Here is a 23,809-nt window from a genome sequence, read left to right as displayed (position 1 = left end):
GATAGCTTTTAGTTAACCAAAGGTATTAAGGGATGTGGGCCAAAGGCGGGTATATGGAGTTAGGTCACTGATCAGCCATGATCTCATTGATTGGTGGAACAGGCTCAAAGGGCTGAATGGCCTCCTCCTGTTCCTATGTTCCTATGTAGCATCCCTCAGTGCACACTGTCTTCCTGCATTGATACACCAGGTGAAAAAGTGAACTGGCCCAGAAAATACACAAAACAGAACCACCCATCTTCAGCTGCTTCATCAATGACCTTCCCTCCAACATAAGGTCAAAAATGGGGATGTTCGCTGATGACTGCACAGTGTTCAGCGCTATTCACAACTCCACAGATAATGAAGCAGCCCATGCCCGCATGCAACAAGACCTGGACAACGTTCAGGCTTGGGCTGATAAGTGACAGGTAACATTCGCGCCACACAAGTGCCCGGCAATGACTAACTCCAACAAGCGAGAGTCTAACCACCACCCCTTGACATTCAACGGCATTTACCATCGCCGAATCCTCCACCATCAACATCCTGGGGGTCACCACTGACCAGAAATTTAACTGGACCAGCCACATAAATACTGTGGCAGCAAGAGCAGGTCAAAGTCTGGGTATTCTGCGGCAAATGTCTCACCTCCTAACTCCCCAAAGCCTTTCCACCATCTACAAGGCACAAGTCAGGAGTGTGATGTAATACTCTCCACTTGCCTGGATGAGTGCAGCTCCAACAACACTCAAGAAGCTCGACACCATCCAAGACAAAGCAGCCCGCTTGATTGGCACCCCATCCACCACCTTAAACAATCACTCCCTCCACCACCGGCGTACCGTGGCTGCAGTGTGTACCATCTACAAGATGCACTGCAGCAACTTGCCAAGGCTTCTTCAGCAGCACCTCCCAAACCCACGACCTCTTCCATCTAGAAGGACAAGGGCAGCAGGCGCATGGGAACACCACCACCTGCAAGTTCCCCTCCAAGTCACACACCATCCTAACTTAGAAGTATATCGCCGATCCTTCATCGTTGCTGGGTCAAAATCCTGGAACTCCCTCCCTAACAGCACTGTGGCAGTACCTTCACCACACGGACTGCAGCGGTTCATGAAGGCGGCTCACCACCACCTTCTCGAGGACAATTAGGGATGGGCAATAAATGCTGGCTGTTATAAATCTCATCATTCATCAAGAAACTACTCATGAAATAACGCTGGATGGCCAGCTGGTGGCGCCGTCCAAGGAGTATAAATACTCGGGCGTGGGCCCAGCTTTCCAGGGACATTTTGTAAGACAAGGAGCTAGTGAAGTACAACTAGACTTCCATGTTCTGAAACAAGTTGATTAAAGCCTTGCTTTATGCTCAAACCAAGCACGTAGTGAGTTTTATTACATCACTGGCCTTGCCAGCGACGCCCACATCCCATGAACGAAAAAAAAATCTCACCAGAGAACAGTTTCTCACAAGATGCTATCCATATAAAAATGGAAAGGCTTCTTCTGTGGTAGTGCTACAGTAGACCTCAGCATCCTTGGTTTAGAGATAGGGGATGGGTGTGAACCATCTAGGGTTGCTGCTCCTGATCACCCTCCAGTGACCCCCGCTGTGGTATATGGGCATCAGGAAGGGCAGGGCCAGGGTCGACTGTTATGCCCCACCACACCTTCCTCCACAGGTCAGGTAGCCCAGGCTCACCCATGAATAACAGCCACTCGGATGAGGTGCGGAGGGCGACTGCTGCCAACAGAGCAGACCCCAGCAAGGAGTCAGCACCTTTATGATGGGACGGGAGAAACATTATTGAAGGAGGGGAGGTGTCCATTTAACAGTAGATCTGTTAGAGCAAATACAGCTCGCCCTGCTCTCCCTGTGAACACTCGAGGGACTATTTCAATAAGCAGATTAGTGAAGAGAAACGGAGCAGAGAGTGACAGAAATTTAAATTAAAGCCAGCGACAATCTTTACAACTCTGAATGTAAGTCTTACCAAAGTACTTAGGGATGTATCATCTAAAAAAATAATACTTGGAAAGTGTCTGTCACCCTCAGCACTTCTTCCTAAAATCAAACAGAATTATCATTCGCTTCACATCCCTTTGTTCATTTCTGTCTCCTTGTTGATTATTCCCCCCTCCCCCCCCACTCCCACTCCCCCCCACCCCACCCCACCCCCGTATTTGCTTAACCAGTGAATGGGGTGATGACACTTCCAGCAGAAATGGTTTGGATGAGTTATTGAGCCCGAGAGTGCGAGCAAGCTGAATTATTATGGGTAGTGTAACATCAGGATGGATCAGGTTCCATCATGCATGTTAATTCAGCTCCCTGACACTGTCGAGCATAAACACCGGCATAGACCAATTGGGCTGAATGGCCTGTTTCTGTGCTGTAAATTCTTTGTCATTCTATATAATCCGTACTAATGTGAATTCAGTTCCTTCACATCGCCAGGCTCAGTGACCTCTTCCAGCCAGCACCCTGTGTTACTGACTGCATCTGCACTAACGTCTATTCAGTTCGCTTACACTGTCAGGCTCAGCAGCTCCTCTCAGCCAGCATCCTTGCCTCAGTGCTCCTGGACTAGGGAAGAAGAATTTCCTCAGGTTCCCACTCATGAGCGCTGTGTAGTGACCCAGGGATGGAAGGTGTGCGAATGACCATCGGGGGGGGGGAAAGGATTGGGCTCAATCCACAGTCAGAACGCCTGGCGACGTTTAATGTCTCCGTTTACGCGCATTGACCATTATTGCAGGCAAAACCATGGCCCCGACAGAGCCAGTGCCTCAAGAGAAGATAGAAGAAAATTGAAGAGCAAAATAAAAAGAGTTCAAAACAGAGATGTGTGAACCCCGCCCGGCCCAATATGGCCAAGGTTCCTCTTCGATAGGAAGCATGCATTGTAGCCAAGTGAACTGTCTTGTTGTAACAGAGCACGACTAACCTTCAGAGAAGTCTCACAGGGCTGACGTTTTGCTTCCATTCTGTTTCCAGATGGAACGCCCAAAGTGATCTCGTCCTTCAGCGAGAAGGTCGTGAGCCCCAATGAGCCCATTTCGCTGATGTGCAAGGTGAAAGGAACCCCCTCGCCGACCATCACCTGGACCCTGGACGACGACTCGATCCTGAAAGATGGCAGCCACCGCCTCAGCCAGTACGTCACGACCGAGGGCAACATGATCAGCCACCTAAACGTCAGCAACACTCAGGTCCGGGACGGGGGAGTCTATCGGTGTGCGGCCAATAACTCTGCCGGAGTCGCCATGTATCAGGCTCGAATAAACGTAAGAGGTGCTTGTCAAATTAGCTCCTCAGAACACATAGTTCATTTCATTAGGATTGTAAAATCCATGCATTCTTAAGTTCTGTTTTTGAATTTTGAAATGGTCCTTTTTTTGTTGTTGTTTATTTTACAGATAAATTGCCTTTCTCGCTGTTTCCATTCTTTATTTTTTTTTTCTCCTTCCACCCTCTCCTGTTGCCCTGGTTATTCTGACTTCCTTTATTTTCAGGCCTTCACAGAAAATGATTTTCCATCACCATGCGAGCTCATGCTTCTCACAGGCCCTATTCATGTGACGCCAAATAACCCGTCCAGTATTCGTTCCCAAGGATCCTGTTGCGCGTATCTCCTCATCTGTCCCCATTGTTCTTTTATTTCCCTAGTTGAACCGTTTTCAGTCAAGCCAAGTCAACGTATGTTGATGCGTTGGACCATCCAGACGTAACACCAGTTAAGCACGTGGATCTCATGACTTTACTTGACTCTTCCAGCCAAATAATTCCATGTGGGCAACTGATTAGCCGACCGTATGTGAAACTACGCCGTTTTTCTAAGCCGCCCGTTGTTCTTTTTCATTATTATTATTTTCGAACCAGATTAATTTCTGTCGTCTCGTGGCGACCACTCCTGACTCCTGGCTCATAATAGCTGTGAACAATTTGCTTTCCGCAAGCGCCGCACCAAAATTTCCACAGGTTCAATTAGGCAGCGGCCCGAGGAATTCTCCAGCTCATTCATGTAAATAGGGCCACCGTTACATAATAGAACTGCCATTCTTCAGCTTCCTGGGCAGGAGTTTAAAGGTGAATTTCCTTCTGGATTTTTGTAGTAACCTGTTGCCAAAATAAAACACGCGAGGCTCCCTGGGAAAAAAAAATAATTGTGATTCAGACCCAGTTTGAAGTTACAATGCTCTGCGTTTATCATATAAGATGGCCGCCATCAACAATGGCTGCCATCAAAGAGACCTGGTAGCGCAGTGCACTGATAAATCAATGGGCCGTGCTTTTGAGGGTGATAAAATGATGTTTTGTGTCCATCATTGCTTACGTGTTCAGTTCCTGGCCGAAGGCATGCTGTCTTGTGGGGAGGAAGGGAGAGAAATAAGCCAACACTGGCTCCTCTCAAACACTGCCGACAGGTCACAGAGGGGTATTGACAGATGCCCGAGGACTATTTGCCTCACTGCTCACATTCATATGGCTCGTAGTGCAGCTAACGGCAGGCAGTTGGGTTTCCCTCTGTTGGTTGTCCTCGATAATACAAATTCCCTGATCTTCAAGCAATCAACAGCGTCGCAGTGCCGGAAATAATGTGGGTCTAACAATATGGCGTCAGATTAAGGGAGCCAGTTTCAGTAAGATAAACATGGGGAGATGGGTCTCCGGCATTCGCGCTGCATTAGTGGGTTGCCACTTTAAATAGTGAAGACCGGCAGAGAGGTTATAAGTAAAAGGGGGAAGTGGTGCATGGATAAATAAAAATTCAGTGTTACAGTGTCTTCAGCCAAGGGCTGGTATGCAGTGGGCGAGAGGGGAAATACAGAGGTGAGAAAATAAGATTTACATTAAAAAAAATTCTAGATGGGCACCATTGTATTGTCATTGGACCCACGTTCATGAATATAGTTTTTACAACAAAAATATGGGAAATTTACCTTTAACATGTTCAGGAACATTTGGGCTTACCACTCATTCTCTGAAATTTATTATGTCATAATTAAACCAGTTTAAGTTATCAGATGTTTTTATTAATGTTTTTACAGTTATATTTCTTTAAAAAAAATCCTTTCTCTCTTTTACAGTTTCCATTGTTCCTATTTTTTTGTTTTTTGTTTTTCTGATAGGACCTGCCAGCATACGGTCAATGAAAAATATCACGGCTATAGCAGGGCGTGATACCTATATTCATTGCCGGGTGATTGGATACCCATACTATTCGATCAAGTGGTACAAGAATTCCAACCTCCTGCCCTTTAACCACCGCCAGGTGGCATACGGGAACAATGGGACCTTAAAGCTCTCTGACGTACAGAAAGACACAGATGAGGGAGAGTACATCTGCAACGTGCTTGTCCAACCTCAGCTATCCACCAGTCAGAGCGTCCATGTAGCTGTCAAAGGTAAGGGCAGGTTGTTGCGGGGGTGGGGTAGGGGGTGGAGGGGGAAACACCATACAGGAAGAGAGTAGCAATGACTTCCAGGTTGCATCAGCAGCTGCTGTTACCATGGTGACACGTTCTGTTGGGCAGTGTAGCAGTAAAGTAACTGGGACTCGGGATCGTGTGGGAGGTGTCAATCTGACTGGCAAGCAGGTCACCTTTGACGATGACACAGATTGGGCTCGGTCGGGAGGTATGGTTTTCTTTTTATTCGTTTATGGCATGTGTGCGTCGCTGGCAAGGCCAACATTTATTGCCCATCCCTAATTGCCCTCGAGAAGGTGGTGGTGAGCCGCCGCCTTGAACCGCTGCAGTCCGTGTGGTGAAGGTACTCCCACAGTGCTGTTCGGGAGGGAGTTCCAGGATTTTGACCCAGCAACGATGAAGGATCGGCGATATACTTCTAAGTTAGGATGGTGTGTGACTTGGAGGGGAACTTGCAGGTGGTGGTGTTCCCATGCGCCTGCTGCCCTTGTCCTTCTAGGTGGAAGAGGTCGCGGGTTTGGGAGGTGCTGCCGAAGAAGCCTTGGCAAGTTGCTGCAGTGCATCTTGTAGATGGTACACACTGCAGCCACGGTGCGCCGGTGGTGGAGGGAGTGAATGTTTAAGGTGGTGGATGGGGTGCCAATCAAGCAGGCTGCTTTGTCCTGGATGGTGTTGAGCTTCTTGAGTGTTGTTGCAGCTGCACTCATCCAGGCAAGTGGAGAGTATTCCCTCACACTCCTGACTTGTGCCTTGTAGATGGTAGAAAGGCTTTGGGAAGTCAGGAGGTGAGACACTCATCACAGAATACCCAGCCTCTGGCCTGCTCTTGTTGCCACAATATTTATGTGGCTGGTCCAGTTAAGTTTCTGGTCAATGGTGACCCCCAGGATGTTGCTAGTGGGGGATTCGGCGATGCTAATGACATTGAATGTCAAGGGGAGGTGGTTAGACTCTCGCTTGTTGGAGATAGTTATTGCCTGGCACTTCTGTGGCGCGAATGTTACCTGCCACTTATCAGCCCAAGCCTGAACGTCGTCCAGGTCTTGTTGCATGCGGACATGGACTGCTTCATTATCTGAGGAGTTGTGAATGGCACTGAACACTGTGCAGTCATCAGCAAACATCCCCATTTCTGACCTTATTTTGGAGGAAAGGTCATTGATGAAGCAGCTGAAGATGGTTGGGCCTAGGACACTGCCCTGAGGAACTCCTGCAGCGATGTCCTGGGGCTGTGATGATTGACCTTCAATCACCACAACCATCTTCCTTTGTGCTAGGTATGACTTCAGCCAGTGGAGAGTTTTCCCCCCGATTCCCATTGACTTCAGTTTTACTAGGACTCCTTCATACCACACTCGGTCAAATGCTGCCTTGGTGTCAAGGGCAGTCACTCTCACCTCACCTCTGGAATTCAGCTCTTTTGTCCATGTTTGGACCAAGGCTCTAATGAGGTCGGAAGCCTAGTGGCCTTGTTGGAACCCAAACTGAGCATCAGTGAGCAGGTTATTAGTGAGTAAGTGCCGCTTGATAGCACTGTCGATGACATCTTCCATCACTTTGCTGATGATTGAAAGTAGACTGATGGGGCCGTAATTGGATTTGTCCTGCTTTTTTGGACTAGACATACCTGGGCAGTTTTCCACATTCTCGGATAGATGCCAGTGTTGTAGCTGTACTGGAACAGCTTGGCTAGAGGTGCGGCTAGTTCTGGAGCACAAGTCTTTAGCATGGTAGCCAGGATGTTGTCAGGGCCCATGGCCTTTGCTGTATCCAGTGCGTTCAGCCATTTCTTGATAACACGTGGAGTGAATCGAATTGGCTGAAGACTGGCTTCTGTGATGGTGAGGATCTCAGGAGGAGGCCGATATGGATCATCCACTCGGCACTTTTCACTGAAGATGTTTGCAAACGCTTCAGCCTTGTCTGTTGCACTCACGTGCTGGGCTCCACCATCATCATTGAGGTTGGGGGTATTCATGGAGCCTCCTCCTCCTGTTAGTTGTTTAATGGTCCACCACCATTCACGACTGGATGTGGCAGGACTGCAGAGCTTAGCTTTGTCTATAGCATGCTGCTTCCACTTTTTAGCATGCATGTAGTCCTGTGTTGCAGCTTCCCCAGGTTGGCACCTCATTTTTAGGTACGCCTGGTGCTGCTCCTGGCATGCTCTTCTACACTCCTTACTGAACCAGGGTTGGTCCCCTGGCTTGATGGTAATGGTAGAGTGAGGGATATAGCCAGGCCATGAGGTTACAGATTGTGGTGGAATACAGTTCTGCTGCTGCTGATGGCCCACAGCGCCTCATGGATGCCCAGTTTTGAGCTGCTAGATCTGTTCTGAATCTATCCCATTCAGCACGGTGGTAGTGCCACACAACATGATGGAAGGTGTTCTCAGTGTGAAGACGGGACTTCGTCTCCACAATGACTGTGCGATGGTCACTGCTACCAATGCTGTCATGGACAGGTGCATCTGCGACAGGGAGATTGGTGACAACGAGGTCAAGTAGGTTTTTCCCTCATGTTCGTTCTCTCACCACCTGTCGTAGGCCCAGACTGGCAGCTATGTCCTTCAGGACTCAGCCAGTAGTGCTGCTACCGAGCCACTCTTGGTGATGGACATTGAAGTCCCCCAACCAGAATACATTCTGTGCCCCTGCTACTCTCAGTGCTTCTTCCAAGTGGTGTTCAACATGGCGGAGTACTGATTCATCAGCTGAGGGAGAGCGGTAGGTGGTAATCAGCAGGAGGTTACCATGCCCATTCTTGGCCTGAAGCCATGAGACTTCATGGGGTCCAGAGTCAATGTTGAGGACCCCCAGGGCCATGCCCTCCCAACTCCCAGAATCACAGAATCACAGAAACCCCACAGTGCAGATAGAGGCCATTTCGGCCCATCGAGCCTGCACCGACACATATCCCACCCGATCCCCGTAACCCCTACACCAACACATATCCCACCCTATCCCCGTAACCCCACGTATTTAATCCCCCTAACACTAAGGGTCAATTTATCATAGCCAATCAACCTAACCCGCACATCTTTGGACTGTGGGAGGAAACCGGAGCACCCGGAGGAAACCCACGCAAACACGGGGAGAATGTGCAAACTCCACACAGACAGTCACCCGAGGCCGGATTCGAACCCGGGTCCCTGGCGCTGTGAGGCAACAGTGCTAACCACTATGCCACCATGCTGCCAACTGTATACCATGGTGCCGCCACCCCTGGTGCGTCTGTCTGGTGGGACAGGACATACCCAGGGATGGTGATGGAGGAGTTTGGGACTTCACCTGAAAGGTATGATTCTGTGAGCATGACTATGTCAGGCTGTTGCTTGACTAGTCTGTGGGACCGCTCTCCCAATTTTGGCACAAGTCCCCAGATGTTGGTGAGGAGGACTTTGCAGGGTTGACTGGACTGTGTGTGCCGTTGCTGTGTCCATAGCTGGTGCCGAGTGGTCCGTCTGGTTTCATTATTATTTTGTTTCGGAGCTGTTTATTACAACTGAGTGGCTTGCTAGGCCATTTCAGAGGGCAGTTAAGAATCAACCACATTGCTGTGGGTCCGGAGCCACATATAGGCCAGACCGGGTAAGGACGGCAGATTTCCTTGTCTAAAGAACATTAGTGAACCAGATGGGTTTTTACGATAATCCGATAGTTTCATGGTTACTATTACTGATACTAGCTTTTTATTCCAGCTGCTATGGTGGGATTTAAACTCATGTCTCAGTAGTTCAGGTCTCTGGATTACCAGCCCAGTGACATTCCCACTACGCTACCATTCCCACATTTGGTGGAGTTCAGAGGGGAATGGAAAGGGGGGATCTTTGGGGAAATGGTTGTCAATGGAAGGCAAATTGAGGAATTTTGTATCTGCTAATACAACAGGCTGGCTGTGAGGCCTAGGAGATAAATCAGACCATCCAACCAACATGGAGTGCGAGTACTCTGCTGATCTGTTTCACACAATGTTGAGGGACATTTGTAAACCTCCTACTGGAAGCAAATTAGGAACAAGATAAGGTTTAGTCCTCAATGGATTGTTCCATCATAGCTCATACCTCATACCAGCACAGCCTATAATTGCATCACATCATTTCTCCCACTATCTGTCCTTTCCATGTTATATAAAAATAGGGGGGGAAATTGGGTTGCTTTGTGCCTCCTGTTAGTGCCCCGGGGGGCGCTAACAGGGCGCGCAGCACCTAGTGCCCGGGCACGACACGGGAGATTAGTGGCGGCGGTACCTGGTAGCGCCCCGCGGCGCTGTGCCTCCAGCGATGACATCATCGCCGTGCGTAGCGCCCTGCTTGCGCCCCGGCCGCAAACTTCGGTCACGCCCCCTGACCTACCACTGGATGATATGTCTGACAGGGTCAGCGGGCCGTGTTTGTGGCTGCAGCGGCGCAAATTAAAGGGCTGGTGCCGGGCGACCATTTTTTTGGGCCGCCTGTCAGCACCAGCTCCCTTTTGCCTCCTCCTGCGGAGTGCCGGCTGCGATCGGTCAGGCCAGCACTCCTCTTGAGTGCCGGGCTCTTTTGCCGGCACCCCGCTCCCCGGTGGTCTAGCAGGGCCCCGGTGCGCGCAGCGCCAGGCCCCTCCCCTTTAACCACGTAGCGCTGTGATATTGAATGGGAGCGCCCCAGGAGGGAGGGGGAGCGCTTCCAGTAGCGTCCTGCCTCCTGCTTGGGGCGCTACCACTCAATTTACGGCATGGGGGTGCTAAATTTTTCAGGGCACTAAAAGTAACGCCCCGGCGAAGTTAGCGTCCCAGAGGGGGCGCCACCGAATTTCCCCCCCATAAGTTTTAGGAACAGATTAAGGGCAGTAACTCTAATAAGTCCATTCTTTTTTGATCAATCAATCCCATTGACCTGCCTTTCTCTATCAGCACTCTTTTGGTCAGTGCTTTTTTTGAATTGCCCCCTCTTCATCCTTCTCAGCCCCAGATGTGCTATCCTACATGCTCTTTCGCCTCCCTACATCTTCACTATATTGAAAACAAGACTTAGCATATGGTTTTCTACACTTTGTAATTCTTTCCAGAAACTGAACACTGCAGTACTCCTCGCCCCCTTCAATCTTTCTTTCCTCCAACAAGCTTCAGGCCTTTAAAACAGAATCTTGCTGTCACCTACTCACTCCGTTGGGATTTGCCTCGTCTTTCATTTCATTTCTTCAACTTTGGTGGTTTCCTGCACAATGGGCTTGCTCCCTTCACCTTGGTTTCTTAATTAAAAATAAATCTGCACTTCTTCTGGTGGTTACGACCTGGTGGTCACTCCAAAATGTCCTTCAACAGCAGCAACAACATCAACAACTTGTATTTATATAGCGCCTTTAACATAGTAAAACGTCCCAAGGCGCTTCACAGGAGTATTTTAAGACAAAAAATTTGACACCGAGCCACATAAGGAGAAATTAGGGCAGGTGACCAAAAGCTTGGTCAAAGAGGTAGGTTTTAAGGAGCGTCTTAAAGGAGGAAAGAGAGGTAGAGAGGCAGACAGGTTTAGGCAGGGAATTCCAGAGCTTAGGGCCTAGGCAACAGAAGGCACAGCCACCAAATGTTGAGCAATTATAATCGCTGATGCTCAAGAGGACAGAATTAGAAGAGCGCAGATATCTTGTGGGGCTGAAGGAGATTACAGAGATAGGGAGGGGCGAGGCCATGGAGGGATTTGAAAACAAGGATGAGAATTTTGAAATTGAGGCGCTGCTTAACTGGGGGCCAATGTAGGTAAGTGAGCACAGGGGTGATGGGCGAATGGGACTTGGTGCGAGTTAGGACACGGGCAGCCGAGTTTTGGATGACCACAAGTTTACATAGGGTAGAGTGTGGGAGGCCAGCCAGGAGTGCGTTGGAAGAGCCAAGTCTGGAGGTAACAAAGGCATGGATGAGGGTTTCAGCAGTGAATGAGCTGAGGCAGGGGCGGAGACGGGCGATGTTACGGAGGTGGAAGTAGGCGGTCCTTGTTATGCTGCGGATATGTGGTCGGAAACCCATTTCAGGGTCACATATGACACCAAGTTTGCGAACAGTGTGGTTCAGCCCCAGACAGATGTTAGGGAGAGGGATGGAGTCGGTGGCTAGGGAACGGAGTTTGTGGCGGGGACCGAAAACAATGGCTTCAGTCTTCCCATTCACTCTCCATTCTGTTCCTTCCATGCCCATCACACACTCATTTATTTGAGCTCTGCAATAAGTAGGTCCTACATTTTTCATAGATCTTGGAGCTGAGCCCAGGGATCCTCTTAACTGCTCACCTCAGCACCTTCACAAAGTATTGAATTCATTCTACAAATGTAGAGAGCAGAATTCAGCGCAATCATTTCAAGTTCAGTCCAATCACCTTAAAGGGGCACTGCCTTGGCAAAGAAAAAATTGCCAAACTTTTCTTTGTCTGAGGGGGAAGTAAGTCATAAAAAACTGCCCGATATTTTTGTCACATTAAAGTTACTTGAAGTGGTTTGGTACTGCGTTTAGATGTGAACTGTCTTAGAGCGTTTGGTTAAAAACTTTTTTTCTATGATGTGTATTTTGGGAAACAGCACACAACATGAATTATCTCGGCTTCATTGATTGACCGTTTTAATGATTCAACAGAGGAACCTAGAAACTGCAGAATTTTTAGGAATAGGAAAAGACCATTGAGCCCATTAAGCTCATTTATTTTTGATAGATCGACCCCACCAACTGCCAGCTCACCCCATTTAATTGTGTCTTGAACACATTTACACCGTCCACTTCTTTCATTACTCCTCATTTTTAACGAGCGTCCATTAATATTTGACCCCGTCGCCATAGTGAACAGTTGCTTGGATCTCTCCTGTCCATTCAGTTCGTAATCTTGAACACTTCAGTTAGCTCATCTTGTAGTCTTCTTTCCAAAGAAAAGAAGCCCAGTGTCCTTAACCTTTACTCATAATTTCTGATACCTGGTATTGTCTTTGTTGCTTGTCTCTGTTCCCTACTCCGCATCGGTTCGCACATTCACTATTGCAGAGTTAGGTCATTGAAGTCATTTGGAATTGGATTGAATGGATGGGCTGGATTTCTCAATGGGGAGCTTATGGAGGCGGGACTCCCACTTGTCGGGTTTTAGTCCCGCCTCCATCGACTTCTGGCCAACCCACGCTATTTTCCCTTGATTGACCTTGTGAAGCCCGCCCAGCGGGAAGCCAGTTACAGGTGACGTCAGCGAGTGACGTTTCATCTGTCAAGAGCTTTTGACAGATGAAATGTCAGTGTTTGATGGCTCTGTGAAGCTGTCAAACACTGGCAATCTGCCCTCTAAATTGACTCCTTCCACTCAGGCTCAGTTAGGGATCTCTCCTGAGCAGAAAGCAGAGGCTGCAGCTTTTGACAGTTCAGCGGCCATTCTGCTTTCTGTGCTGGTGAGCTGAGGGACTCCCGAGACCTGAAGGGAGGAAGCCTGCAGGAAGAAGTAAAGGTAAGTAAAACTTATTAAAACACTTTAGACTAATCTCACACACTCACCTCTCCACACTTGCACCCATCACTCACCTGTACACCGGACATCGTGACCCTTCCGACCCCCGCAGACTGACGGCCCGCCTCGCTAACCCTGGCGTGGTTCGGAGCTGTCGGGAAGCCCACACTTTAGGGCTCAAATTAGGGATATTGAAAAAAACTGCCTGTTAACAGGCAATTAATTGGCACTAATCCCCTCCCTGCCTCAGGGAGGCGGCTCCCAGCGCGGGTTGGGTACCCACCTCCTGGGAAGATAGCACGGAAGCGGTTTGGGGGTGGGATGGGTACCCGCCCCCAGATTCTGCCATTTTCCCGGAAGTCCCGCCTCCTTACCCACCTCCTCAGGGCTGGCAAAATCGCCCCCAAAGTTTCAGAACAAAGCACTGAACCCATTCTGTGGTCCACACAATGAGCACAGAGCTAGTCATAAGTGTAAAATTAACAGCAAGGTTTCAGATCAGGAGCAATATTTTCTCAGTGTTGTCAACCCCCAACTAAAGCAGTTAATGAACTCGTTTTAAAAGAGCTAGATAAATATCGGATTAGGAATGGGTTGTATGTAAGGGTGAATAGAAATAACTAAACCCTGTTTGGAATAGGCGCTGCTGAGATTGTGGAAATATTCAAAGCAAGGCAACTGTTCAATAATGTCAGCTTGGCTTTGTTGGTAGTGCTGTTGAGTCTGGGCCAGAAGGATCTAAATTCAAGCCTCACTCCTCTGCTCTGGACTGGCGCTCCTGCGCAGCACTGAGGGAGTGCTGAATTGTCTGAGTTGCTGTTCATTCCAGCTTTTCTCAGTTTGACTCGATTGGTAATACACTGACTTTGGGTCAAAAGGTTGTGGACTTAACCCCCACACCAGGGCTTAAGGCCATCATTTGACTGACACCTCAGTATAGCATTGAGGGAGTGCTGCAGTGTTAGAGGTCAGGCCTTTTGGATGAGAGGTTAAACTAAAATCATTTTCAGGTGAATATTGCAGTTGAAATGGGGAGGTAGTCGACTTAGACCGGGAATTTCCTTGGCGCCTGTTCGCAACCTTGGTGTCATATTTGACCCCGAGATGATCTTCCGACCACAGAGCTGTTCCATTACCCAGACCCTACTTCCACCTCCGGAACATTGCCCTTGCCTCAGCTCATCTGCTGCTGAAACCCTCATCCATGCCTTTGTTACAGCTAGACTTGACTATTCCAATGCACTCCTGGCTAGCCTCCCAAGCTCTACCCTATGTAAACTTGAGGTCATCCGAAACTCGGCTGCCAGTGTCCTAACACACCAAGTCCCGTTCACCCAACATCCCTGTGCTCACTGACATTGGCACCCAGTTGAGCAATGCCTCGATTTAAAAATTCTCATCCTTATTTTCAAATTGCTCCATGACCTTGCCCCTCCCTATCTCTGTAAGCTACTCCAGCTCTATAACCCTCCGAGATATCTGCGCTCCTCTTGTGCACCCCCGGTTTTAATCGCTCCAACATTGGCGGCCGTGCCTTCAGCTGCCGAGGCCCAAAGCTCTGGAATTCCCTCCTAAACCTCTCTACCTTTCTCTCCTCCTTTAAGACACTCCTTCAAACCTACCTCTTTATCCTTCAATCAACATCACTAAAAAACAGATTATTTGGTCATAATCACATTGCTGTTTATGGGAGCTTGCTGTGTGCAAAATGGCTGCTGCGTTTCCTACATTACAACAGTGACTACACTTCAAAAAGTACTTCATTGTCCATAAAGTGCTTTGGGATGTCCAGTGATCGTGAAAGGCACTATAGAAATGCAAGTCATTCTTTTTTTTCTCTTTGACCATGAGCTGCCCTAATATCTCCTTCTGTGGCCCGCTGTCAAATTTTGTCTGATAACGGTCCTGTGAAGCGCCTTGGGACGCTTTGCTACATTAAAGGCGCTATATAAATGCAAGTTGTTGTTGTTGAGATGTTCCTATTGCAGCACCGTAACTTCAGAAGAGGTGTGGCGCAAACCCCTTTACGCGCTTTCGGTGAAGTTATGGCGGTAGAGCTGGAGCAGCTTTGAGGAAATTCGTGGCCACAGTGTTCTGGATTGCTGATCTTGTGGGACTGTAGGATGTAAAGCTAGATAGGTGTGCTGGAATATTAATTGACTCACCTTTGAGGAGGGGGGCAGGGAGAAACTTGGAAGAACCTTCTCTTGGGAGATTGAGTGGGTTGGGCAGCGTCCATGACAGAGCAGGTTGTAGGATTTGGGGAAAGAATGGGCATTGCCACTCTTCTCTCCATACTTGATGTTTTTTTCTCTGCAGCCTCAATAAAGAACTTTCCAATTTTCACAATACACACTTTCCTTCTCTAAATAATAGTTACAAAATATATTGGCCCAGAAATTCAGTGCCCTTAGCGCCGATTTTGCGGCGCTAGAGGGCCTAGCGCTGCAATTGGCGCCGGCGCCTAAATTGCCTGGGGCCCTTCCGCCGCGGTAGACCGGTAGCGCTGCGCCGGCACCGATGACGTCATCGGTGTGCGCAGCGTCCCGGTTGCCGTGGTGACGGGCCCCAGCGCCGAAATTGACTTGCGGCCGCCTCGCCCGTGGCAGCCGCAAGCAACGTTCTGGCAGAGGTGCCTTGCACAAGTTTGCGCCGGCGCATTAAAGGCCCCGCGGCGGCCGGCCGCTTTCCCGCCGCCCGCCTGGCCGCAGCTCCCTCCCCGGACTTCCCCCCCCCCCCCCGGAACAGAAGCAAGCCCGGCACTTGTCCGAGGTGCCGGGCTCATTTTTAATAAGATTATCGCGGGCCGCGGCCGGGTGCAGGCAGCTCCTCCTTAAGGGAAGGAGGAGGCCTGCACTTCCCGAACCTGCCGCACCGCAGCGGGCGCCGCAGCGCCGGAATAGCGCCGAAATTCAGCGCATAGCGCCAGTTTTCAGGCGCTAACAGCTTTCAGCAGCGCCGGCAGCCGTTTGGGCGCAGAACCAGTGAATTTTGGGCCCGACCAGCGCGACTTAGCTCCGGCACTAACTTCCGGCGCTAAAGCCCTGGCAGCGCCAAAACTCAATTTCTGGGCCATTTACTGTAATTTTTTGACACTAATTGCTCCAAAGTAAAACTGGAAAAGGTTACAAAATGAAAGGCTCTTTCTGAAAGGTTCAATGCTGTCAAGGTAATATGTCTTGGTAAATGCTTTATCTCAATTCTCAACAGAGGAGGATACGTTGGTGCAGTGATGTCATCGTTTTGCTGGTTTGAGTCTCCCTTATTTCTATCTTAGTTTGAATCGAAAAAGTACATTTTCAAAGTCACTGGAACCGTTTTCAGTGCTGCAGATGTAACATCAGCCCATTGGCCAGTGTGACAGCACAGTAGCATGGTTTCGAGTGTGGCCGGGTTTTAGGAATTCAGGCTGTTGTAAATCCCATCCCCCACTCCCCAAACCACCCTGCCAACCCCCTCCGCCCCCCCCACCCCATTAAGTAAGTAACTTAATAGAGAGGATGCAGAGGAGATTTACTAGAACGATACAAGGGATGAGGAACTTCAATTACAGCAGCTGGGATTGTTCTCCTTAAAGCAGAAAAGATTAAAGGGAGATTTAATAGAGGTGTTCAAAAATCTGAAGGGTTTTGATAGAGTTTTTAAAAATTCATTCAGGGGATGTGGGCATCGCTGGCAAGGCCAGCATTTATTGCCCATCCCTAATTGCCCTTGAGAAGGTGAGCCGCCGCCTTGAACCGCTGCAGTCCGTCTTGGTGAAGGTACTCCCACAGTGCTGTTAGGGATTTCCATGATTTTGACCCAGCGATGATGAAGGAACAGCGATACTTTTCCAAGTCAGGATCGTGTGTGACTTGGAGGGGAACTTGGAGGTGATGGTGTTCCCATGCGCCTGCTGCCCTTGTCCTTCTAGGTGGAAGATGTCGCGGGTTTGGGAGGTGCTGCCAAAGAATCCTTGGCAAGTTGCTGCAGTGCATCTTGTAGATGGTACACACCAGTATGCCGGTGGTGGAGGGAGTGAATGTTTAAGGTGGTGGATGGGGTGCCAATCAAGTGGGCTGCTTTGTCCTGTATGTCAAACTTCTTGAGTGTTGTTGGTGCTGCACTCACCCAGGCAAGTGAAGAGTATTCCATCACACTCCTTACTTGTGACTTCTAGATGGTGGGAAGGCTTTGGGGAGGCAGGAGGTGAGACACTCGCCACAGAATACCTAGCCTCTGACCTGATCTTGTTACCATAGTATTTATGTGGCTGGTCCAGTTAAGTTTCTGGTCAATGGTGACCCCCAGGATGTTGATGGTGGGGGATTCGGTGATGGTAATGCCGTTGAATGTTAAGGGGTGGTGTTTAGACTCTTGCTTGTTGGAGATAGTCATTGCCTGACACTTGGGTGGCATGAATGTTACCAGCCACTTATTAGCCCAAGCCTGAACATCGTCCAGGTCTTGTTGCATGCAGGCATGGACTGCTTCATTATCTGAGGAGTTGCGAATGGCACTGAACACTGTGCAGTCATGAGCGAACATCCCCATTTCTGGCCTTATGTTGGAGGGAAAGTCATTGATGAAGCAGCTAAAGTTGGTTGGGCCTAGGACACTGCCCTGAGGAACTCCTGCAGCAATGTCCTGGGGCTGTGATGATTGACCTCCAACAACCACAACCATCTTCCTTTGTGCTAGGTATGACTCCAGCCAGTGGAGCATTTCCCCCCCGATTCCCATTGAGTAGATAGAGAGAAACTGTTTCCAGTGGCAGGAGGGTCGATAACCAAAGGACACAGATTTAAGACCAGTGGCAAAAGAACCAGGGGGAGGTGAGGAGATTTTTTTTCCGCGAGTCATTATAATCTGGAATGCACTTTCTGAAAGGGTGGTGGAAATAGATTCAATAGTGACTTTCAAAAGGGAATTTGATATATACTTGAAAAGGAAAAATTTGCAAGGCTATGGAGAAAGAGCAGGGGGAGTGGGACTAATTGGATCGCTCTTTCAAAGAGCCGGCACAGGCACCATGGGCCAAATGGTCTCCTTCTGTGCTGTGTGATTCTATGATTCTATAACTCTGTCTTAACTGATCATGTTATTTAAAGCAAACTATAATAGTTTTGCATTGATTATTAAAAAGTGTTTAGGACCTGCCTTTATACATAACACTGACTTATTTATTTCAGCCCTCATCATCACCCCATACCCCCCAGCACCAGCTAAGTGGAAAGCCAGACAACCTGCCCTGTGAACTATGCCTATAGGCTCTGCAACCAGTCACAGAGGCACCCAAGTCTTGCTGGCTCTCCTGCTGATGCAATTTTCTCCCTGGCATCTGCTGATTGCCTCCTCAGTGATACCCTGGACATAATTAGGAACATGTCACAATCAGATGCAAACTAGTGACCCATTCCTCAGTCGCCAATAGTTGTTGCTAAGCAAATTTTGCACGCCATTGGGCTGCCTGGGTAATCTCGTTGGGGAAGCATAGCTACCTTCAGAGAGCAAAATACCGTATCCTTGGACACGTTTACTCGGACAATTCATTAACTAATTTCTTCTGTCAGTCCCCCCTTTTATTCAGCCATTCGAATTCCCGAGGTTCTCCATTGGACAGCGTGTGTTCATCCCTTGCGTGGTCATCTCAGGTGACCTGCCTATCCGAATCACTTGGCAGAAGGATGGTCGTCCAATCCCTGCGAGCCTGGGAGTTACCATTGACAAAATCGACTTCACCAGCTCTTTGAGGATCTCCAACCTCTCGCTGATGCACAACGGGAACTACACATGTATCGCCAGCAATGATGCAGCAGCAGTGGAGCACCAGAGCCAGCTGATTGTTAGAGGTAAAGTGCAATACTGCGGCTCTGCATCAGAGGCGATCATTGGCAGTCAGTGACAGTAAGCGCGCTGATGTTCCGACGCGCATTGAGCAGCAGGAAGACTCTGGAGTGAGGTTGGCAGTCCAATTGTTGAGTGCACTAAAAGACAAGTCTTGTGAGATCACCTCCAGTGGGCCATCTCACACTGGTTTACTCTGGCCTAGCGCAAGGACGAGCTTAAATATATGGAGCGCAGGCGCTTAAACCAAGCCTCTGCTGATGTTAAAGTTTAAACAGCAGGTTAGTAGAGCTCAGCATGTCCTCCTTCATCTGTAGGCAGAGTTATGATGAGCAGCTGATAGTGTAAGTCGGGCCTATGGCCATCGCAGGTACCTGAAGACAGGGAAGACCGAGCTTTTTGCCTCAGGAGCCATGCATAAAGTCTATTCCCAGGCTCCCATTAATTTGCAAACATGCCAAGTTGCCGATACTACTAGATCTTGGTGTTCTGATTAAGGATTTAACCAACAAAGATGCAAAAGTGTAAAAAAAAAGCCCTTTCAAAATCGACAGCTCCACAAACTTCAAACAGGAAAAGCTGGTCAATGAGAAATGTGCGTGCAAATGTGACTTGAGTTAGCAGGGTTCCGAGGGCCAGAATGCCAGGGTTCAGGGCTATAAGTGTTCCCACAGTTTAGATACTGTGCTAAAACACCAGAGTCAACTCTGGCACATATCCCCATCCAAGTCACAATCTTCTAGTCCAACAAAACCCGTCCCATTCCCTTCTGTTACACAGAATTCTAGACCCTGGTAGAAAGCAATGCCATGGCTATGCATTTGTTCTACTATTAATGTGGCATTAGTGACATGCGCATTTATCAAATTCCTTTAGCAAAGGTGCTAACCCACTTTATTTTGTTTAAGATGAACGGGTTACTCCTTTGTGAAAATGGGGGAACAAAGAAAGTTCATGTCAAAGTGTTGACGTGTTCTTTGCCAATATCGCACAGCACAGGTTCACTCCCCAAATGTCGTTGGCCCACAGACAAATGTCACGTTGGAATTGTTACAAATTCTGATCTCTTTTGCATAAAATTTGCTGGGGTGATTCTGTGATCTGGGGCCCATACCCCATCCCGTGATTCCCTACATTTTAATAGATGGGAATCGCCTTGCCCGAATTCCCGAGATTGGCCCCCGGCTGCGAGTGCCAGATCCTGGAATCGCCTCCTGTATTTCTATTATTGGAAGCTGTCACTTGCTGATTGATTAAACAGGAGGCAGTACAAAGATTTACAACCGTTCGTACAAATCCTGATTCGAACATGACAATGTTGGCACGTCGGCTACATGTTTCATTGGGATTCAGTTGGACTCGGGATTTTTTCATTATCGGTGAAGCGAATTCATGGCCTCCTGTGCTGTATGATACCATGACTTCAAGCTTGGATTTCTCCAAACTGTGTAGAGCCAGCTGACTTCAGTCATGGCAGCAATGTGGTGCTGCTACAGTGCTCTCAGTCACCCTGTGCAGTGGAGGGGAAAAAACGTCCGGGGTTTCTACTTCCGATTGCTCTCCTAGCTGTGTCAGCTGTGGCTCAGTGGGCAGCACCCTCGCCTCTGAGTCAGAAGGTTGTGGGTTCAAGTCCCACTCCAGAAACTTAAGCACAAAAATATAGGCTGACACTGAGGGAGTGCTGGATGTCAGAGGTGCCGTCTTTCAGATGAGATGTTAAACCGAGGCCCTGCCTGCTCTCTCAGGTGGACGTACAGGATCCTATGGCACTATTTTGAAGTAGAGCAGGGGCGTTCTCCCCGGTGTCCTGGCCAATATTTATCCCTCAATCAATATCACTGAAACAGATTATCTGGTCATTATCACATTGCTGTTTGTGGGAGCTTGCTGTGCGCAAATTGGCTGCTGTGTTTCCTACATTACAACAGGGACGTCACTTCAGAATAATACTTAATTGGCTTTAAAGTGCTTTGGGACGTCCGGTGGCCGTGAAAGGTGCTATACAAATGCAAGCCTTTCTTTCCTTTTATGATGTTTGTGTCTGCTCAGAGGAGTACAGGATCAGGTTTGGTTATGATCCCATGTCCCCTCCTTCTACAATTCAATCGCTGGCTGATGCTCCCTTTCTAGACCTGTGTCTGACTGGCCATTTGGGTTAAAGTACCTAAGAGTTGCCAGTGCTCGTGGAAACGCACCCCAGCATGAGAGAGTATCCGAGAACAAAGAGGCCCAACTGGGAGGCATACGACTTCATTTTGTCGCAGAGAATTACCCGAGTTGGCTATTTCCATTCTGCAGAATTTCAATCTGATTTTAATCACCATTTATGGTGTGTGTTTCTTTCAGTTCCTCCTCGATTCGTGGTGCAGCCCACTGACCAGGATGGTATTTATGGGAAATCTGTCATCCTGAACTGTTCTGCAGAGGGTTACCCAGTTCCAACCATCGTGTGGAAATACTCCAAAGGTATCACTTCAAACTCAGCTTCAAAGCAGAATGTCCTGACTGTAATTGTTTAAATACTCTCAGTGGAAACCCTAATCTATGCTGTTATTTTGACAGCAAAATGTAATATACTAAAGGTAGGGATTAGAAGGTGTAATGAATTACAATGTTGTCTTTGACCTGGATTTGTGTTGAACCCAAACTAATGGGATGGAAGCCTTCTCTGTTTGCTCCCGATGTGAATTGAGATTGAGCACTCTCAGATAACAACAACAGGAAATGCTGGAAATACTCAGCCGGTCAGGCAGCACCTGTGGAGAGAGAAACAGAGTTAACGTTCCAGGCCGCTCACCTTTCGTCAGGTCAGCGACCTTTAACCTTAACTCTGTTTCTCGCTCCACAGATGCTGCCTGAATTACTAGGCGATCTGTTTTACTCTCTGTGCTTTTTCAAACAATCTTCTACATTCACCTGAGCCTTGGTTTACTATCTCATTTAATACACAAGACCTCCAACAATGCAGCACTCCCTCAGCGCTGCACCCAAGTATCAGGCTCGATTATGTGCTCAACCCTGGAGTGTGGCTTGAACCCACGACATTCTGACTTAAGAGTCAAGAGTGCTCCCAACTGAGCCAAGCTGACGCTTGTGGAACACTTTGGGCAGAACTTGGGCAGTCTCAGTCCTGGTCCTAGTGGGCATGGGCCCACAGCACCCACATGGCTCTATTTGTCACCAATATGGCAATCTTATTTGGAAAGCCCACAGCATGGCTGGTGTGGGCAATAGAAGAACAGTCACACGGTGCAGTAAGTTGTGGCTGAGGCATGTTGTTGAGGCAGAGTGGAGGGAGCTTTACTCTGCCTCTGGCTTAGCTGTGCCTGACACTGGAAGTGCTTGATGCTGACACTGGGTTTAATCATCGTTTGGAGTGGATGCTCGGGTAGGGAATGGAGGCAAAGACCTTGGGATCATTTAAGAGATAGCAGGATTCTGTGATGGTTTTCTAGGTTACGATGTGCTAAATGACCTTCCTGATATTTAGCTTGTGATCTGTGATATTACGATGTAATGTGCATCATTTTACATTGAAAGTGGGCTTCTGGAAAGCCATGCGTATGTTATAAGTGAGTGCACATTCAATGCAGTAAATGTGAAAGATCGCTCATGTATATTGGTATAGCTGATTTAGCATATCTTAAAATGTTTTCCATTTCTTTTTCTGCGGCCCTCTGTAATTAGATTTTTACAAAGAAAGATGGCGATTGTTTGATGTTAGTTTGTTTGGGGGGTGAAAGGTCATATTGTTGAGGAGGGTAACCTAAGGACAAATGAAGGGGCTCAGAAAAACCAACGGCTGATTCCGCGTCACTCTCTGTGCAGGTGCGGGTGTCCCACAGTTCCAGCCAATCACACTGAATGGACGTATCCAGCTGCTGGTGAATGGGTCTCTCTTAATTAAGCACGTTCTGGAGGAAGACAGCGGGTACTACCTCTGCCAGGTCAGCAACGATGTGGGAGCCGATGTCAGCAAGTCCATGTATCTCACGGTCAAAAGTAAGCAACGATTTAATACCTGCAGTGGTTAAGGTGAAGCCAAGTGGTGGCATGGTGTTGGAAGATCTATCTGGAAATAATGTTGGGGGTAGGAGGGAGGGAGGTCCTCGTTCTGTCCTCAAGATTGTTTAATAACCTGCCAGAGTGATGGCCAAGGGCACTGGAGTTCCAAATCGCCATGCCTTGCCCACAATTTGCCGCGCAGTGAGTTTCCAGTTTTGGCCGTACCGGGAGGTCCACACCAAGCACTTCCTAATAAAGGGAAGAGAAAATTGGAAGGAGCATCACCTGGTTCCCTCATATGTATCTCCCAAAAAAGCAAATTGCAAAGTGGTGTTGACTGAAGTGGTCTGCCCCCACCCTCTTGTTACAGAAAATAATTTACAAAGATTGTGTGACAGCTTGTGTTTAATAACTTGTGCAAAACATTTAAGTGAGTCCATGAGCTAACGGCAAATAGAAACACGCATTACATCCATCAGTCGCTGAGCTGCACAGACCAAGAAGGTCCCGAGATTGATCCACGACCCGTGGTCTGTGCGGATCTCAGCCAAGGGCAGTGGTTAAAGCATTATAATTGGCTGTTGTACTCTTGCATTACAAAATGAAAACTCAGCCAAGGTTTCTACCATCCAGTGCTCCCGACCGGGTGTGTGCGGGTGCGTGTGTACACAGTTTCTGAAGGGAAAAAAAAACACGTATCACAGCCCCCAGCACTTTGCTGTTATTTTCTTTGTAAGATATTTTACACTGAAATAATTTGTAAGCAAAAATAGTAGCAACTTTAAAGCCCAGGTTTGCTGATGCAAGAGGCTGGTCTTAAATCGGTGAGTGTACGCATTTCTTGAAGAACAATTGCTGTGCATGTTTTGGAATGCTGTGCTACACCTGAGAGGAGTTGACTGTCAACGAGCGAGGGGGATTAAATGAAAATGAGTAAAATGAAAAAGAAAGAGTTGCATTTCTATAGCACCTTTCACCACTGCCAGACGCCCCAATGCGCTTTACTAACTCCATTTAAAAAAAAGTCAGTGGTGTCAGTAGACACACTGTCATGAAGAACCCACGTCTATTTAGGATGCATTAGCATGTCTCACTCACTTGCCT

General features: G+C 48.4%; 1 protein-coding gene across 1 annotated transcript in view; it reads left to right on the top strand.

The window, feature by feature from the left end:
* LOC147107845 (cell adhesion molecule DSCAM) overlaps positions 1-23,809 on the top strand; it is a 745,787-nt gene that overhangs the window by 485,723 nt on the left and 236,255 nt on the right. The window contains exons 7-11 of the mRNA XM_086007196.1: positions 2,984-3,280; positions 5,119-5,394; positions 18,427-18,705; positions 21,047-21,166; positions 22,529-22,702. Coding sequence (XP_085863322.1) covers positions 2,984-3,280; positions 5,119-5,394; positions 18,427-18,705; positions 21,047-21,166; positions 22,529-22,702 — 1,146 coding nt within the window. The remainder of the gene's footprint in view (positions 1-2,983; positions 3,281-5,118; positions 5,395-18,426; positions 18,706-21,046; positions 21,167-22,528; positions 22,703-23,809) is intronic.

This window comes from Somniosus microcephalus, chromosome 14 (genome assembly GCF_052327205.1).
Source record: "Somniosus microcephalus isolate GS21.2 chromosome 14, FLI_Smic_1.0, whole genome shotgun sequence".
Taxonomy (NCBI): Eukaryota; Metazoa; Chordata; class Chondrichthyes; order Squaliformes; family Somniosidae; genus Somniosus; species Somniosus microcephalus.
The sequence above is the reverse complement of the archived record's forward strand: the minus strand, read 5'-3'. Positions and strand labels throughout refer to the sequence as shown.